The 19,691-nt window shown below is 36.0% G+C and overlaps 1 protein-coding gene across 8 annotated transcripts in view; it reads right to left on the bottom strand.

Moving 5' to 3' along the window:
* The window catches only part of GTDC1 (glycosyltransferase like domain containing 1), a 183,512-nt gene that overhangs the window by 115,670 nt on the left and 48,151 nt on the right, over nt 1-19,691 (bottom strand). For all 8 annotated transcript variants that reach the window (XR_004549561.1, XM_034061919.1, XM_034061923.1 and 5 more), the window contains one exon: nt 11,488-11,698. Coding sequence is in view for 7 of the 8 variants with exons in the window: in XM_034061919.1 (XP_033917810.1) it covers nt 11,488-11,669 (182 nt within the window). In the remaining variant the exon portion in view is untranslated. The remainder of the gene's footprint in view (nt 1-11,487; nt 11,699-19,691) is intronic.

Raw genomic sequence — 19,691 nt, 5'->3', positions numbered from 1 at the left:
AAACTATTATACCCTTTGGTTTTTTCCAATCAGTATCTAAGAAAACTTAAGAGCCATGTGCAAAATATCATCTAAGAACAGTCCCTTGAAAAAATGCCTGCTAATAACAGGAGGTACAGAGACATCATAAATACTGTCTTCAAATAAGCCTGAACTCCAGAGACACCATGCAATCCACAATGTCAATGTCCTTCCACACAACTGTTAACACTGAAAATTAGTATTTTAAAAGTAGAGATGCTTTCTTTTTAATACTGAATGTATACTCTACTCATCATAACCTACCAAGACACATTAAAAGCAAGAGGTTTTTTTCTGTATTGATATGCAAAAATATATACAAGTGATTTTCAGTCTATTTACAGCAGAATAAGTATGAATTCATGCAATACCACTCTCTAGGTTTTCTGTTAAAAAAAAAGGAAAAAAGGTAGGTTTTATTATTTCTAACTCATTATGCAATTTTGAATAATTACATTAGACTCCATTTTTCAAAAATCTTTTCAGAAACTATTGTTTTCTGAAACTCCACCCAGCAACCTTGCATAGAGAGCTTCCATCTTCTTGAGCAAGACTTGAGATCTGTGTCTAGAGCACTTCAGGCCTGAATGCTTGAACAGCCACAGAAACCACTGAAGACTGATTCTGAAGCAGCTTAGGGCCACAAGATTCTTTGCAAGGCTGGCATTTAATCTCCATGAGAGTATGCACTACTGCAAACCACCTGTAGAATTTTGAGTAAACAGTAACACAACAGTGTAAACTAGATAACACTCAGGACTCTGTAACCAAGTCCTCTTCCATATCGGTCTCTTGACTGGTATCTGGAAGACATCATCTAAAGTGATCAGTATATACAATGGTCAGTTGACTTCAGACAATTGAACTTCTCCCCCAATCAGGACACTTAAGTTTTGTGAAAGTAATGGAGAGAAATGTTAAAAACAGCAGGGTCAACAGGCATGATGTGTATGATACAAGAGCAGGTATGAAGACACTATTTCTTTTGGGATAACTGAGAGTCAGAAATATCAGACGCCTAACATATGATGGCAACATTTGGCTAGCTCAAGTAACTACCAAAACACTAACCACATTCTCTGTCCACCTACTTTGATACCACAGAGCTAACACTTGGTTCTAAATTTTTGCTACATCCACAAATTTAGAATGAGAATAGCATAAAGAAGTAATTTAAGGGATGAAGTCAAAAAAGAACAAAGAAGAAAAAGGTCAGTCTACTACAGAAGACAAAAAAACTTCAAAAAACTTGCAAAATATGACAATATAGGCTCTTTGTCAGGAACTCTTGCAATCTATCTCATCAAAACTTTCACTCTCCTATATCCACCTATTAACCTCCAACATGAGCCTCTGCCTGTGTTAAGTAGAACTGGACATTCCTGAAGGAAAACAAGCATAAAACACACATTCATTTTTTTGTCAATAGCTACAAGACAGATACAAGCTATATCTGGCCAGGATGAAGTACTTCAGTACTTCCTTCAGAAACAACATCTAATTTTGGCTCTTCTACAATTTGTTACAGTATAGCTATGGCAATAGAAGTGAATTCTCCTAAGATACTTTAGGAATCATTTAACTTAAAAAAATAAAAAGGAAAAAAGGTAATACTTTCACTCAAAATTTATCTCCTCTTCTTGCATACTTTTAGTATCTTTAGCACTATTTCTCCTACTTCATTTGGCATATAAATTTTTTAGCTGTTATGTTTTTAATAAAATTGATAACTGGGAAATTTCTGCATAAAAATAATTTAAAATTATTCCTCAGGGTTTAAACATAGAGCTGTCGCTATGCATGATAACTGTTCCATGTTTAGTGAGTTACAACTATTCTGTCAAGAATAGGAAATGCATTTTGCTCACAAAAGCCAAAGGCATTGTCAAACCTGCAGCAATCTGCAGAACAGTAGGAAAAAAATGCCTGCAAACTAACTGTTACTAGATAATGGTCCCATTTATCATTCTTAAATTCCATCTTTAATTAAAAATGGGATATTCTCTTACATAAATAAAAAATAGAAGATTACTCCTTTTCATTTTTTAAATTCTTCCATCTATAACATACATATCATTGTATGCACTCAAAAATTTCTTATTATTGATTCCAAGACGATTTTTCCATATTCCAAATTAACACACACATCATCATCATATGCAGAATATGTTACATTAAAAAAATATTATCAATCTTAAATAAAGCACAAGTTAACAAAACTCATAGGAATACCTCTTAGCTGCAACAACAAGGAAAGTTGAAAAATTTTCTACTGGTTTGCTTCTAATATTTTCCACTTATTTTTAAATTCACTTGATAAATCATTAGTTTGAACAATTTAAGCGGTTATATCAGGTAAGATTATTGTGAGACAATCAGTAGGCTCACTCCAAATACAACTTTCCTCATTGTAATTTTGTGAACAGTACTGTTCACAAGTATAAATCCTTTCAGTAATTCCTCTGTAAAAAGAAAATAACATATTTGCTTTTGGTGTTGTGTCCACTGCTGTTTCTTTCTTTCTTCAAGTTGCTATTAGACAGAAATATGAACTCCAGCATGTAACAAGTAAAATGGAAATTAAGAGAGCTAAAACAAAAAATTATGAAAAAGTTGGAAAGGTTATAAATATAAACAATGAAAAAAAAAAGTGCTCTGAAATGGAAAGCATTCTTTAAAATGACTGTGTCCACTGGACCATCAGAGTATATGTGCAGGAGGAAGAGAGGAAAAGGCAGGGACAAAGGACAAAGGCAAGAAAGGTAAATACTGTCCAAGGGAGTAAGGAGATTGCAAAAATCTTCGTTATTGAATGAACAACAACAACAACAGAAAAGAAAAAGCTTTTCAGTTGCTTTGTATTTGTCAAAGATATTCAAATGAATAGACATAATTTACATAGATTCTCAGTATTTTTTTGAAGTGTGGGTAATTAATCATCATAATGATTCAAAGGATACCAGTAACAGGTATCATTCCCAAGATATTTGGGCTGAGTAGTGTAAGAGAGAAGAGGAGGAGAAAATAAATTGATCAAAGTGTGCTTTGGGGGAGTCAGAAGTCCATCTTAAAATAAATGCATTCCATTGCACCATAATTCGACATACAGACTGTAATCAAACTACAGCCTAGCTCTATGTTGTATGTTTAGGGAATGACATCATAATCGACAAAATGAAGTATTTTATGGGTCAATTTAGATTAATATTTCAGTACGATACAGAACAGTGTTTATGTAGCAACCACCCATTTTACAACCACCCTCACCTAGTCTGCCCCAGCTTACACCAGTGCGGTCTCCAAGATTATGAACTGGATCCCTTCACAGGAAATACAGGTAAAACACACCAGGAGGTGATGCTGCTGGAGAGCATTTAATGGACTCCAGCCTCATCTTATGAACTTTCAGTCCTTAAGAACCAGTGTACACCCTGTGTGAAGCAAAACCCTTTGAAATCACACACTGTATGGACATTGGACCATGAGCACTACTTCACTCTACCACCTCTCCACAACCCTATCAAGTTGTGCTACCTGTTAAGAAGTATCACCTGCCAACACGGTCACATGCACATTATAGATCTGTATACAGCTGTAATCCCAGATAAGATAAAACCAGAAAACACTTTTAGGTAGTTAACCTCAAAACTTCCAGCCTGTACCACCTGAAGTCAACAGAGAAAGCCCCTACCCAGTGCTCATGGCAGCTGTAGTCAATAGAAGCAAGGTGATCAGTTATGGTGAGAGTGGAAATGAAAACAGCTGAGCAGCGTGCCAAGCTCTTGGACATAGGCACTCAGGATGAACTAGGTAACTAAACGTCAGTAGGTAACTGAATCCTTGGTCTGTAGTAGACTGGCAACTGAGATGAATGCAGCTATCCGATCAAACACTTTCAAATTTCAATGTATTTGGGTCAGGTTAATGCTTGCAAAAAATATAATAATAAAAATTGAAAAACACTGTTAAGGTTGGCCTCCCAAAACTGTTTTCCTAAACAGTCTGCATAACATAAAATTTTTCACTGTGTACCAATTCACAAAACGCAGCCAAGCTGTGCATACTCATAAAGCATGCTAGTTATTTAAACACTGGAATATAAAGCTATAAATTCAAATCATGTGCAAACCATGTATCTGACAAAATTTGTATTACTGATTTCTTAGGTTAAACAAAAAAAATAGATTAGGGAAAAAAGCATCACAGAAAAAAAAAAATCCAGATTTTTCTCTTTATTAGATGCAAACCAAAAGCTTTGTTTCTTTCCCTCTGGAAAATCAAATTAGTATTATGGACTAGAATGACAATGAATTGTAGAAAGTATCATGTTCTTTGTAATATAGTACTGTATATGTTTTTTATTTGAAAATAGAAATGTAATCCATAACTAATCTAGAAATATATACACAGCAACAATTTAAAAGGACAGATAAAATCGTCATTAAAATCCTAAGTGTAGAAATACTGAGTCATAATGCACAATTTCATTACATTTTACTGCCAGCAATGTAAATATCAATTCTCCAGGTGATTCATAAAAATCATTTTAGAAAGAAAAATAAGGATTTTACCCAGCATTTGAGAACATAAAGGAAAACACATGCTAGGGTTTGAAAAAACAGACTGTTCTTCCCTTGTCTCATCAGAGTATTTTTCTGGAATTTCGGCAAATCTTTTACACGTCAGACAACTGCCATTTTGCATTAGCACTTCCTAGAGATCACCCAGCAGTCCCAACCAGTGTCCTTCCCAGTCCTGCACCTCTTTGCGCATCATGTCCAGCATTCCCATCTTACTTCTGCCAAATTTGAGGTCCTATATATATATATATTTCAACTAACTTCAAGGAAAGCAGCCTGCATTTATATTAACCTAAAGCCCCTTTTAACTATCCAAATTGTGAAATTTCATAATAATAGGACTGTACTTAAAATTTAAAAAGAAAAAAAAGCATGTTGGACAAATTAAACAACCAAAGTTTTTGAAGGGAAGAGTGCAAGTGGGGGTTTCCACACAAAAAAACGTAAAGAAAACCTGTCACTTTTAAAATTAATAGCTACCATCTGCCAGCATTTTATCTGAGGCAAAGTTGATTAATGTGAAGTGAATGTTTAAGATCACATTGCTGTCTGCCTGAATAAATTTCAGGTAGTTTACTGAGGAAATTATTTCTCCTATTCCTTAAAAGCTTTTTTTGTTGTTGATATAGGATTTCCTCCTCTTCTCTCCCTCCCTCCCCCTGAAAAGTTTTTACACAGCCAGAACTAAGAATAAAAAGATTTGTTCTTAAATTACAGTACTGTACAAGGACTTTGAGCACCAAAACCTGTTTCTGGCCCCTCTGTAGTGCAGTACAAGATAATTAATCTGCCTGACAAAGGAGATCCCACCTCCTTCACCAGCTTCGTGAAAATCTTCAGGCAGCCCCTTCTTTCTCATAGTGAAAAGTAAATTTTAACAGTGCAATTGTAAGAGAAAAACCGCAGCAGTACTGTTATCTTCAATAGGAAGTTACTTTGTCCTTAGACCTTACTTAATTTTTTTACTGGATTACTACTTTTTTTTTTTACTGGAGTAATTACCAACTACTTAATTATTTACATTTATTTACACTATCTTCCCAATTTAAAAAAAATCATCTTTTTCCTTTTGTTAACTTTCACAAAGCATTGGTTTATATTAGGGCTCATTCTCAAACACATTCGATAATAGGCTCTTCTTCAGAAGTTCACTTTGAATGATAACGTTTTCAGAATTTCCTAGAACAGATTTTGGGTGATATTAATCAAAATCACAAAACCCAGTTTTACATATGCAATTCCACATTATGTAATGTCAGCATCAGGTGACCTCTCATCAGCAAGAGTGTCTCAGGAGAAGACAAGGCTCTAGAAAGACCAGAGAGCGCCCTTCCAGTACTTTAAGGGGGCCTACAAGAAAGCTGGAGAGGGACTTTTTACAAGGGCACATAGGTATAGGAAAATGGAGAATGCCTTTAAACTGACAGAGGGTAGATTTAGATTAGATTAGATATTATGATCAAGTTCTTCACCCTGAGTGTTCAAAGCCAGGTTGGACGGCGCTTGGGGCAACCTGATCTAGTGGAAGGTGTCCCTGCCCATGGCAGAGGGTTGGAACTTTAGGTCACTTTGGGGTTGGATCTTTAAGGTCACTTCCAACCCAAACCACTCTATGATTCTGTGTCACACCTCTTATTCAGGCTGGGAGATACTCTATTATCCAGGACTACAGAAGTGGAGGCCATTATCTCAGTAAGTGGTGGAGCTTCATGCCATTCCATATGGACACATACTTGCTTAGCTTACATGAACAATCAGACTAAAATACACAGTCTTAGTAGTCTATATCATAAATTAATTCAAGTTTTATTCATCTATACACAGAAGGAAATACCATAAAAAAGGGGTGGGGGAAAAAAGTCAGGTAAACTTTCTTGTTTGTTTGCTTAATTTGCAGATACATGGTTATCTTTAGCTACTGTACTACTCACACATCCTATTTATTTATTTCTTACCTGAGTGTTATTATGGTCAAATGCTGGGAAAGCCTCTAATGCAGGGAAAATTATTGCACTTACTACAACGATTATATAAAGATGCACTTCCAGTATCTGACATAAAGGTATAAAAAGACAGAAAGGTTCCCAGCACGAACGGGCATCAATGTATTATCCATCTTTTAAGAAATGGCTGAAATTTGCCTTGCCTTGCTTCAATTCACACCTTTATTCAGATGTCTTCTCCAGGATATATTAATGTCAGGGTTGTTTATGCTTTTTTTTAATAAAATATCTAGAAAACAGTAAGCACTCCAGCTTCTGGATGCTCACACATGCAAGCTCTGTTATGTTTTCAGTGGGAACGAACTACTCACTGGAATGAAATTTACAGGATCGTTATTTTAAAGAGTACATTTAGGCGACACCGGTCCACCAGGTAGTAAAGAATTCACTCTATAATAACATGTTTTCTTTTTACAGAACAGAATGAAAGCGTCAGATCTGAAACAATCCTAAATCTAGTAGTCTTCACAGGTTATTTAAATAAAAATAATAATAAAAAAGCACAAACAAAAAAAAATCACACACACAAAAAAAAAGAGACAAAAAACCCACACACAAACCAAGATATCTACATTATATACTGTTGGAATACGGTATATATTGCTATATATTGCTGAACATCACACCCCCCAGGCTGGGTTGGGTTTGTTGGGGTTTTTTTTCAGAGCTCTATTAATTAAAAACAATGATTTGTTTTCTCTTTTGTAAAATGTAAATAGCACAGAGTTTGTCTTTAAAATATAGTTGTCAAATATCGAGAGGTATATATATGCTAACATTTACCCTAGGGGTATTTCAGGGCTAGAGTCTGTTACAAATAAAATCTTCATTCATATGAACAGCTACCTGGGGGGCAATACTGATTGTTACACATAATATTCTCATATATATATATATAGTTATATATATATTTAAAATAATCTAGCAGTGCTATTAAAACAAACTGGAAGCTACACTGTATTTAGTCTCTCTCCTTTCCTGATATGTCTCATAGTACTAACTTTTTTGAGTTTGAATTACTTACTGTAGAGTACAGCCCCTAAAATATAAAACACTTTCATCTGGTGTGTCATAACAACTGATCTATTATTTGAAATTTTAAAGATTGTTCATAGTAATAAAGAATTACAGAAAAAAAGGAAAAGCAACCTTCCACCCCACCATTAAATTTTGCAATGCTATTTTCAAATTTGAGAAGTTCCATTGATTTAAGAAGGAAAAAAAAAAAAAAGGTAAAAAGAAATTTTTTTTGTTACGTGTTTTCTGGAATTACTGAATAGTCACTGTGTGCTATGGAAAACAACTTTAGACAAGATCAGACATCTGCATTTATCGAAGAGTTTAAGCTGTCTGAAGCAAATTGGGAGACAAAGCAGACAACGCAGCAGCTCTGCAGACTGCCAGCAGCCTGAGGAGGTCACATCTCCCTGCTGGACCTTCCTAATTTACTGAATGAAAATGATAATATTCCATTAACTGCTAGCAAAACTGCATGATTGTTGAAAAACTTGTTTAGAGAAAGCACAGTAATTCTGCTCTTTTTCAGAACATTCCAAACACCATGATTTGGCAACTGCCACCCCCAGGATGAAAATCCTTGGACTAGTACAATGTTCAGACAGAAACCTTCTTTCTAATTAAGGAAAAATCATGTGAGTCTCTGCATAGCAATTAAGAAAGCTCTCAAAAATGCTCAGCTCTGTGACTGCTGTACCTCAATATATTACACCATTTCAAGCTTACTGGACAAGTAAGTTGCTTTTAAAAACTCTTCCTATGGCCTTCCAAGTTGAAGGACTTGCTGCATGCCTGATCTTCCCCATTCATCAGGGCTCCTGTCCTTTGAGAAGATGAATACAGACGTGAGCTGATTTAACAAAAGACTGCACAATGAATCCATGAAAACAGAAAAGCAACAATTTTCTAGAGAAATACAGCACAGCCTTTGTGATGGGGAGCTAATATAAATCTATGCAGCACTGCAGATAAAATACTAAGTGTCTGATACCTTCCTTAATAGCTACATGTGTTCCCTTAAAGGGTGAGGACATCTCCCTGAGACAATTCTGGATAGATTCTCATTCTTTCATGGGAACATCATCTTATTGCACACCAAAATATCAGCCACATAGTTCACAAAGGTAACATCAGATGCACTGCTCGTTACTAATTCAGCTTTAATTCTTGCTCAAGGGAGTACATGTCTATTCTCCGATAAAAATATTTGCAAGTTCCTCACATAAACTCCCTAGTCACTGCAGAGTATCTGAATTTAATATCTATGATCTCGCGCTGCATACTCTGCTTCAAAAGCCTTTTTAAGACTGTCCCTTAACTCACTTCACATCATCTGACAACTAAACAAACCTGTTTCTTTCCCATAACCAGTTTATATGTATAAAAGAACAGATCTTTTAAAACTTATATATATCACTGCTGCATGGATGTATAGCAGTATCAGACTTACTAGCATCAATACTACTTCTCTACCCATCAGCATTTTGAAATAAAGTATGGTTTGAAAATAAAAATTTAGTAATACAGCTCCATTACCAAGCGTTTGCCCTCAAAATATTTGCGTCCTTTCTGTATTATTAAATGCACAAACAGAAACAAGCTATTTATGAAACGTTCCATTTATGAAAATCACATGTAAAAAGAAAATTTTTATCCTACAAATAATGTAAATATTATAAATAATGCAAATTTGATATTTCCCACAACCTCGTAAGAAGGTTGAAATATTTAAATGCATTATTCAAAACACTCCTACCAGTTTACAACTATTTTGTCTTAGCAAACTACTACCTGGGAAGCACATCTTCAATGGTTACTAGCAAGCTAGAAATAAAAGAATCAATGTTAATTTTAATCAATGTTGTTTCTAATAGGAGATAGTAGTCAGTCTTACAAGGTTGCAGTCTGCTGCACTTTAATAAAATACTGGAAACATTCAATTACAAAACAAACATTAAAAATGTGCAAGTAAAGTAGAAGGTACCTCTAATCAGTTTTCCTCTTATCAGCCATATCAGCCCTTGTTCCTAAAATTTTGTCCTGCCTGTGAGCACAAGGTACATACTCTTTTTTAGACATCGCATCTTAGTCAACTTTGACTATTTGATTCTGTCTGATCAAACCCTAAACAGCAACAGCAAAGAAAAAGCTTTCCTCTCTTTAAGATGCTCTATTGGTTAGATCAGATTTACTTGCTGTCAGTAAAGGTTATATTTGCACATAAGTCTATGACAGATTGCAAGTTTATTAACTTCAAATGAGTTTCCAGGCTGCTGGGTTGAGGTATTTTTGCTGGGTTGTTGGGTTTTTTTGTGGGTTTTTGGTTGGGTTTTTTTTGTCATCATTCCTTCCCCCTTCCCCCAAGATGTGGGTTACTTGACAAATTGGAGTTAAGTTATCTCAGGTCAATGCAACTATAAGTTAAACTAATGAAGTGTATGTCTATGAGAGATGTCTGATTACTTTAATACAGTTAGTGCTGGACAGCTTGGGCTGCTGACCTTGAAGGAACACAGATAACATTGTGATGCGTTGGAGGATGTGGTTGCGATACAAGACAAATTTACATAACAGTTTGTCATATACACTCCTCCAAAACAAAACTGTTGCAAAAGGAAAGCAACAGGAAACCAACGCTAAATGCCTCACAGAAGACAAAGCAGGGAAAATTAAATATAGCATTTGGCTTGGGATGGTAGCTTATTTTAAATGCAAACCAGAAACAGGAACAGAAAAGGTGTACATTTAAATAGTATGCATTCCAAAATGGATTAGACATTGTGTTGGGTCACACTGTTCAAATGCAGCCCTCTACAGCACAAGATCTACTCTCGAAAAATCATATTGCTCTCCAGCCAACTGTGCCTGCTTGCTCCGGGTAACAAACACCAGACCCAGTTCTGACTTGCAACTAGTTAGCACAGCATTTGGGTGTGCTCAGGGTCCTGCTGAACTTTCATTCTGTTGCTGAAAAGCAGCTGCTTGTGCTAAAACATCTCTGTGCAGGAACTGGCTCTCTCCATGAAGGTGCAAAGTCAACGAAGTGCTCATTTACTGTGCATGTTGCGATGCTCTGCTGCATGCCCTGAGTAGAGCACACGCTGCACCACACGACATGTCACTGCTCAAGAAAATCATCTTACCACATCTCAACTGATGAGGTAGGACAAGTAAAATTGCTGGGTTTAAAGACAGCTTGGTTCTGGAGTGACTGATTCTCACTACATGATTGCTATCTCTTGACCTAAATAGCCTGTTTTTATCAGTCCAGGTTCTAGCTGATAGAAATTTGCCACTTACATACATGCATAATTGACATCCACAGTTGCTGGAATATTATAGAATCATACCATCATTAAGATAAACCTGCTCCCTTAATCTTCCAGGTCAGCCTGAGTGATACACACTGATAAATCAGACTGCTAATAGATACGTCAGAGGGCAAGTGAGAAAGCATGCACTGTTCACATCTGTGCCACCTTTCAAACCAAATCTGTGAAGCACAGTTTAAACCTTTCAGTACCCATAGTTTAAAACTTTCAATTTTACTGAATTCAGTTTATAATTTTAAAATAAGATGTACATTTACATGTATACACAAAAAAGTATCAATGTACTTTGACTTAGAGACTCTCAAGGGCTACTGATACATAACAGAATAGTCTAAGAAAACTTTTAAAACCAGCAGTAATTTCCCAATTATACCCCAAGAAAAAAGGCAAGAACAAAACCTCGTGTTATCCACTTCAAGTCACCATTTGCTTGCACATGTTCACCTGCATGCACACAACTGAAGATTCAACTCAAGAGAGTTGGCTGAAGGCCTCTCTAATTTGAATTTAGAAAATATCAAATTCCTGGGTTACCTGTAATTAGGATTTATTGGCACTGTTTGCATGAAATAGAGAGCAGCAGTCCGTGCTCTCCAGTGCCACTTCTTGGCAGGGAGTGTACAGAGGACACAGTCTTCTTGTAGCTCCTCCTGGAGAAGATCCATCAGCTGTTTGTGGGAACCACCATAAAAGGCTTCAATTAGAAGAACACACATTTTCCAAGTGCTTCCAAACCGTCTGGATTCTGAAAATTACAATAGAGAAATATTTATTTTTTTAACTAAAACATTTATATTGAAAAGAAAAAAAAAAAAAAACAGAAACATTGCAAGGCCTTACAGTGCCTTCATTTTTGATGTAAAATTGTTCCTTCATATTAAGAAGTTTGCTTCAGAAAAGGCTACCTAGACATCATGATGATAAATTTATCACACCTATTAGTTTCAGCCATTGAAAGATACCATTTGCAATTTTCAAATCAATCAAAATGTGCAGGACTTAAAAAAATACTATATTTTGAATTTATTGTTGGTTTCAATCATGATACTTAAAAGCAGCTTTACTTTACACACTCACTCTCAAATTCATACAATTCTTTCATAGGTTAGGAAATAGTTTATTCATTTTTACATAGGTTTTCCCCCCTCTTCCTGGTGGTAGGTAAAACTATAGAAAATTCAAACACACTCCAGCCCCAACAGCAGCTAATAATGGTAATCTGGGTGAGTTGAAGGCAGAGACCAACATGGGAAGACACAGTCTGAGCATCCCCCCTCTGGGGTCACTACTCAAGCTACATACTAGGAACCTACAGGACATGTAAACCATGTGGGGTTTTTAATACTCCAAAATGGCTGGAAGACAACAGTGTTGCAGGCTTAAGGAAGATGAGAAACCACAGAGCTGCTCACAAACAGGATGCAAAAATTGCTGCCCAAAGTGAAGGGAAAGATGAAAACCCTGTGACTATTGCTCATCTCTTTCATGAGTCACAAACTTGGGGTACTGAAAAGCTGCTTTTCATATACTTTGAACAAACCATCACATACAATAGTTGAAAACAAAACCCTGACAGGTATTCACCATCCACAACTACCTCGCTGATGATTTCTTTTTCAACATAACCCAACAAGGCAGGACTCTCCATTAATGTTATTTGCTCTGTCCCAGTGGCAAGTTCAGGTTAAAAAAACAATTATGGATGCTCTAATCAGAGGGTAGAAAATAACAAAACAAAAAAAAAACCCAAAACCTTACAAGTGCACAGTAGCTATCAAAATATCAACTAGTCAGCAAGACAAATCCGAACACTGAATGAATTTAATTGGGAGACAAAATGTAAGAAAGCTCTAGACAGCTTTCAGTCATTGGCCCATCATGGTGCCATGTAAAATGGTGATGCAGATCTCCATTACAAATCAATCAGCAAAGTATTCTGTGCTCTTACTTTCATGCCATAATCCATCTTGGATTTAGGTTATAATTTGCTCTATTATTCTCTCCCCCATACTGTTTCAAATAAATTATATTTGAAAGGAACGTATTTGTCAAAAAAAAAGAAAACCGATAGCCTTCTGGAAGCAGAATCTTCAGTTTGGAGCTTGCTTCTTTTCAGGTAGCAAAGCAGATTTTGATCTCTCTTCCACTGACCTAATTTAAAAAATCACACTTTTGAGATCACTGACGTTTTCTGAATTTACAATGATGTAACCGAAATCATACTCTCTGCTCCAAGGCCCTTTTGGAGCCTGTACGGTAATAACTGTTATAAAAACACAAGCTGTGTTTTAGAACCTGCACTATTCACCTAAAGAACAATTTGTAATTAATCATGCTACGCTTGTCATCAAATGTCACTGAAAATTTAACTTAAAGAACTAGAGGGAAGCATTCTGCAAATTCAGCCCCTGAAAAAGAGGTACGTGAAAAGCTGGTAAATGCCACTGAGTCAGTCACTCACAGAGAGAATGAGTTGCAGCTAATTTTCAAATCATTAGCACCATCAGTAATAAAGTAATTCGTTCGTGAAATATGATCGAATTGCACTTCATCAGACTAGTTCTGAAACCAGTTTTATCGCTAGGTTTAGCTGAATCAACAGTGTGCTTTTCGGTTTTATTTTGCAACATTTTTCAGTGCACATCCCTTATGGGGACAGAGAATGACTGTTCGTCCTGACTGTAAGAGATTTTTTTCAGTTCTCAGGTTTCCTTCTTGCTTAAAGATCCTGACATTTAGGTGATTCTGCATTTATTCTACCTGTAATTCTATTAATAAAAAAGCATTATGCAAATATTACACAAATATTACCCTACAATAAACTCCCTTTGGCTATTTACATTGGGAAACTGGGTTGAAATTATGGATGCACCGTCGAGCAGGTCTTCGATCACTCTTGCTATGTAATTTTTTACAGTAACGCTCATAGACCCCACAGCAGCAGCACATGAGGGTGAAAATCAGCAGTGATGCATTTTTAAGAGATGATCTGAAGCTCAAAGGCTTTCTTACAAAACTCTCACTCCCCAAAACCCCAAACTGCTCACTAAAATCTCACTAGCACTTATAGGATTCTAGTGTGATATGATCTGTATACACTACTAGCAATATACAACAAATTCAATTTAGAAATGTGTTATCTAAGGAGCAGTATATGGCACATTTTGTTCTTGTTTTGTGTTTTTACAAGATGCTACCTACATATGAAACTACTAAGGAACAACGGCAGCACAATATATGTCATGTTGACTTCAGGGGTTGACTAAGCTGGAGCAATGAAAAACTCAATAAATCTTCTGTTTTAAGAAGATACACTGATAATGCAAAGGAAATTATATATAACTAATAATTTCTTATATTTAAAAAGGCACAGGGGAGGTAGGAGACAGTCATTTGCCTCATATTTCACCCACACAACTTCCAGTTTTGTTCACATACAAAAATAGCATCTATTATTTTTGCTTTATTTTCCTTGACCTAGCCAAGTGAAGGTAAATATGAACCATATACTCCTTAGAGGTCTTGAAAAGACACTGCTGATAAATGGCATGAGAACGTTCACCTTATCTGATGAAATGCAATCCTCAATTGAATATAAATTATTCCAGGTATTCTTTTCCCCATTTCAAAGAAAACAAAAAATATTAGAAAACCAGAACTGCTTCCACTGCCTCATTCCAGTGCTTCCTCCCTGAAGCCAGTGATCCTGGGTGTTCCTCAACCAGCTCAAACCCATCCACAGGGCTGCAGCACCCTCCACTCTGAAAATCTTTTACCCTGCCTATACCTTAAGAAGCAGCACATTCATCAGGATATTTATTAACTAGAAACTACCTGAAATTTAAAGAATCCTCCAAACTGGTAACAGTGTCAAAAATTACATGATTAATAGAGAGGTATATTGAGGTACCAAGAAATTTAGGCAGGTCGTTAGGTGATGTCACAAAGCCAGCATCGCCCAGTGACATTCATCCAAGACTTCAGTTCTACTGCACAGTGAGCACGTTGCAAAAAAAAACAACAAATAGGCCACTGCTGTCTAAACCAATAATTTTCCTTTAAAAGAAATTCTGAGTACTATAAAGAACAATAAATTAATATTTACTGGCACAGAAGCACCAGCTGTTAAACTAGCCACAGAAACCATGGCTTCTTTCTAAACTCTAGGTGAACATCAGCTAGAGTATTTTTGTTAATCAACCCAGGTAAGAGAAAACTCATCATTTTCCATGATTTATTAAAGAATACACATTCACTCTGTCTTCTAAACAGAAATGTGGTTTCACAAACATCAGCACAGCTTGAAACAGAAAGCCATAATTAGCTCTGTTCATTGACGTATTCAGACAACATAAATTACAGATTATGCTTAAATATCTGTCCAACAAAATAGTTGAATAACAATCCAAAACCAAAGGAATAACTGTTAATATATTCCATAGGTAGAGAACTGCTATTAGTTACAGGAAATAAGGTATATGGTTTCAGTAGTGATTGTTTTAACGGTCACAGTCCCACACGTATGAGAAATTTATTCCACCACCGTATCCAGAGCACATGTGGTTCAGTATCTTGTAACTCAAACAACTACAGAACCGATCAGGTATGCATTGTGAACATAAACGTACTTATCACCTTAGAGAATTTCAGATAAACACACCATAATATCTAATACAGGCAAAAGTTTTTAATGTTCCATATTCCAATAAAATGGGATTTTCCAAAGGACTACTGCAAAGTCTTTACCTTTCCTGCTGTGTCCCTTTTCCCTCCAGCCTCATCTGATGTAGCATATACACACACACAGAGGCTTAGATTGAAAGAGGCTGCGTTACCTTCCCACTCATGGCAATGACTCACTGAAACCTCAGAGCTATACCTTAAACCATAATCACATTTTAATGTTTGACCAAAATTTAACTCCCATTTAGATCACCCAAAAGTACCTGCTCTAAGGTTTGTCATTACTAAACTGTGTAATTGCACGAAGTGAGAATGCCACTTAGTTTATCGTTTATATAAATTAACTGGAAAAAGTCAGACATTCTCTGCTCCTTTTGAGAATGTGGTAAACCAAAATTGTTCAGCTTTATCTGGATGTCTGCATCAGCACTAATATTAATTTACTGGTGGCACCCATAAACCACAGTCTGCCCCGTCCACACAACCTGAGAGTTGCAAACACCTACGGAACGCTAAAACCTAGTATTACCTGCAGGCATCAAGGATGCTAACCACCGTCTACACCGAAATACTCTAAACAGTGATTGCAATGTTTGCATTTTGTGTCACTAAGTACTAAAACACAACATTTAATTTTACTGTGCCTATGATGTACATATCAGTTTGCAAAGACTATCTTTGTTACGCTGACAAGCAAATTCCCAGCCAGACACAACAGTAGAGTGAATGGGAGAAAACGGCATAAGTCCTAGTGATCTCAGGTGAGGATTTCCCCACATAGGAACTGTGCCACAAAATCTCTTTTAGTATGGGACTTATTTATCATTCTTATCTAAAGTATTTCTTGAAGAACTGCCAAGTTATTCTTCTATGGACGATTTAATATTAATGTAAATAGACATATATTGAAAAATCAGCTCCTTGTAATACACTTTCAAATACACAAATTTTATTCTTTTTATCCCTCATTCTCAGAATTGTGCTCCCCAAAACACTCATACATCAGGGGAGGTACGTATCCCACATAGGTGAGAAGGTCAGTGGCACTTGGGATGATGCACTTAGAACTGCAAACAATAATTTCTAAAGAATTGTTTTGATCTTAACCAAAAAGCACCCTGCAAGAATCGCCAGGTTCAGTTCTTACATCTGTGTTTCAAGCCTGAAATGTAACAGCAGGAATTGAAAGTTACAGTTTAAAAATGTCCCACAGTTATTAATCCAGAGACACCCTGACACAAGCGACAGTAATGGTTCCTTTTGGAGTTTGCATGTTTGGAAAGTAACATGCTGTAAAATCTGTATGTTACCCTGTGCATGCTAAGTAAACACTATTGCTATAAATCCTCATGAAAAAGTTGTTAATACATATGCAGACTATGCACTTTAAAACTCAGTATTTAAATTACTATTTTAACTAGACAAAGGCACTAATGACCTTCATAATTTCTTGCTATAAACTACATTTGGGGTTTTTTCAGCTACAGAAAGCAAAAGTTAATCCTTAGAATTTTCCTTTCACCTTTTTCCATGACATAGTCTAAGACTGCTATAAATATCTTGTATTGATACTCCTAGCTATCCTCAGTCTGCACCTTTGAAGATCTTAACATATATTGAAAAAAATTTCACAATTTATATATATATATTTTTTTTTTTTTTGGGGGGGGGGGGGGGGGGAGCAGGGGTTGAGTGAGGAAAAACATTTGTGTATCACATTCATGGTTAACTCAAACCCACAAAGAGCCAACACTACCTTGGTGTGGCTGCATCCACCCCTCTTTTGGAGCACAGTGTTCAAACAACAAATTCCCAGGGAAATTTCACTGACCAATCTCCTGATTCCTAGCACATTCTGAACAGCAATTACAACACAGTTTGGTTTATATGTTTCTAATTGATCTACGAAGTGGTATACATGGGAATAAGTACTAGTCAGAACAGGGTATAAGGGATACTAGAGAGTCTGTAAACTTATTTTTGGGAGTTCAGATTAACAAAGTATTGATAATATTGAATTAGCAGGAAGTTTTCTTGGTTTCCAAGTCAAAAGAGAAAGGGATAAGATGAAGGAGGCAATGGAGAACCAAGGCCAGGGAAACAACTACAGCCTTGACTACTCATCACCAGAAAACCCTATACAGTTTGCTCCTCTGCTTCCTCCCTTCAATCATCCCAATAGAGTTACAGAACTCAACACAAGTATGCTGCAGAGCAGCAATCATCTTCACAAAAAGTTCTAACATTATTTTGGGTAGTTCTTCAGACAATAACAGATTTTTTTTTTTTTGGGGGGGGGGGGGTGGGATCAGTACAGAGCTAATACAAGAGTACAACCTGAAAATGCAAGATTAGCAATTGTATGTGAAAGAGAAGTAGTTATTCTGATTTAACACTTAATTATAAGCTCCCATTTGTCATGTAATTCAAAAGCCTGGAATAACGACAACTTAATTCAGAAGAGACTGCTAATGTTATTTAATAATATGTTCGTCTTACCCAACTTCTTTGGACTGTGTTTACAGTGCTTGAAGGCTCAAGAGAGTTTACAGGACTCATCCTTCCCAGTACTGTACCTGTTACTATAAATTTGATAATACTGATGATCTTGAAGGCTTACATGAAGTTTAAATAGATGAACGACACTTGATTTAGAATATCTCCAAGTGGAAAGGGAACTAATAGGTGTGGTAATGGGTGATGCAGCTCTATTTTTGAACTTGACAGGAGACATATTAGTTTCTAGTTCTCTATTATAGAAATAGTACTGGTCTGGTAATAATGGGCTGGCATTTTGAAATTCCTCCAACTTATTGGGAATATGAGAAATGTGTTTCACACATTCTGAGCTTCAGACCATTTCTGTACAGAAAGTTAAGCATTATAAATCTGCATTCATAGCTAGCATAACAACATATATATATTACATATGCTTGAAAAAATGACTTGTAAATATTTTAACTATTTTTATTTGAAATATTTAGTCTACAGTTCATATTAGCTAACTGATTAAAAGACAAAACACTTTGTAGAAACCATCATTAGTTGCTCTGTGAAACAGCAGTATCACTGTACTCCAAAAAGTTGGTTTGTTTTCTATAGTAAATCATGTATCATCAAACTTTGGGCTTTAGCTCTAGAACACTCCTCCTCCACAAGCTGGAATTGCAAGAGTTAATTTAAACTTTAATTTAAGCATTAGGCTTGGTAGCCTGAGATGTTTGGCAGCAACTTTTGAGTGGGCACAAGCCAGATTTATTTTACAGTCAGAAACTATCCATTTGAATATGTGATGAAAGGATCTGCTTCTTCAGTCACACCTTGAGTCAACAAAAAGGATGGGATGAGATCTACTGTCAAATCGAGTTCAACTGCGAAATCTGTGAGGAGTCCCACACGGAGGAGTATTACAGAGGGACAGATATGTGAACTTCACAACACATGCCAGTAAGGTTACTTCAAAATGAAATTAAATCACGATGGCAAACGGCCTTCAAAAGAGATGCCAAATGTATCTGCCATTTTATTCACCTAAAGACCTGCAACACAAGCAATTTAAAATAATCATGAGGATTTTGCCAAGCTTTGAAACCCTTCACCAAGTGTAGAGGATATATCATCTGAGTTTTGTTTGTGTATAAGAAGTAACATTTAGATATTACATTACTAGAGCAATTTCGATATGATGTTCTTGTGACTGATAAAACAACTTTAAGGTTGTCAAGTTAACTCCATTTTAACTGTTAAGAACTAGAACTAATTACTAGTGATTTTTGGTCTTCTACTTGCCCAATTCTCATCTTTTCAAGAGACTTTAACCAATGCTTCCTACTATGAATAGATGAAAACAGAAATACATCTCATTAGCTTCTGTCCAGTCAGCATCATGTTACCTCTTTCAGAAACTGCTTGAAAGCTCTCAAACACTGAATGAGGACTTTAAACAGCACCAAACATATTTTTCAATTTTAAGAATATTTACATCCTCTTTCCAACTTAATATACAGAAGATACATTTTCCACATCAATTTATAAATTTAGTCTGACGTTGCCAA

Source organism: Melopsittacus undulatus, chromosome 4, assembly GCF_012275295.1.
Source record: "Melopsittacus undulatus isolate bMelUnd1 chromosome 4, bMelUnd1.mat.Z, whole genome shotgun sequence".
Taxonomy (NCBI): Eukaryota; Metazoa; Chordata; class Aves; order Psittaciformes; family Psittaculidae; genus Melopsittacus; species Melopsittacus undulatus.
The sequence above is the reverse complement of the archived record's forward strand: the minus strand, read 5'-3'. Positions and strand labels throughout refer to the sequence as shown.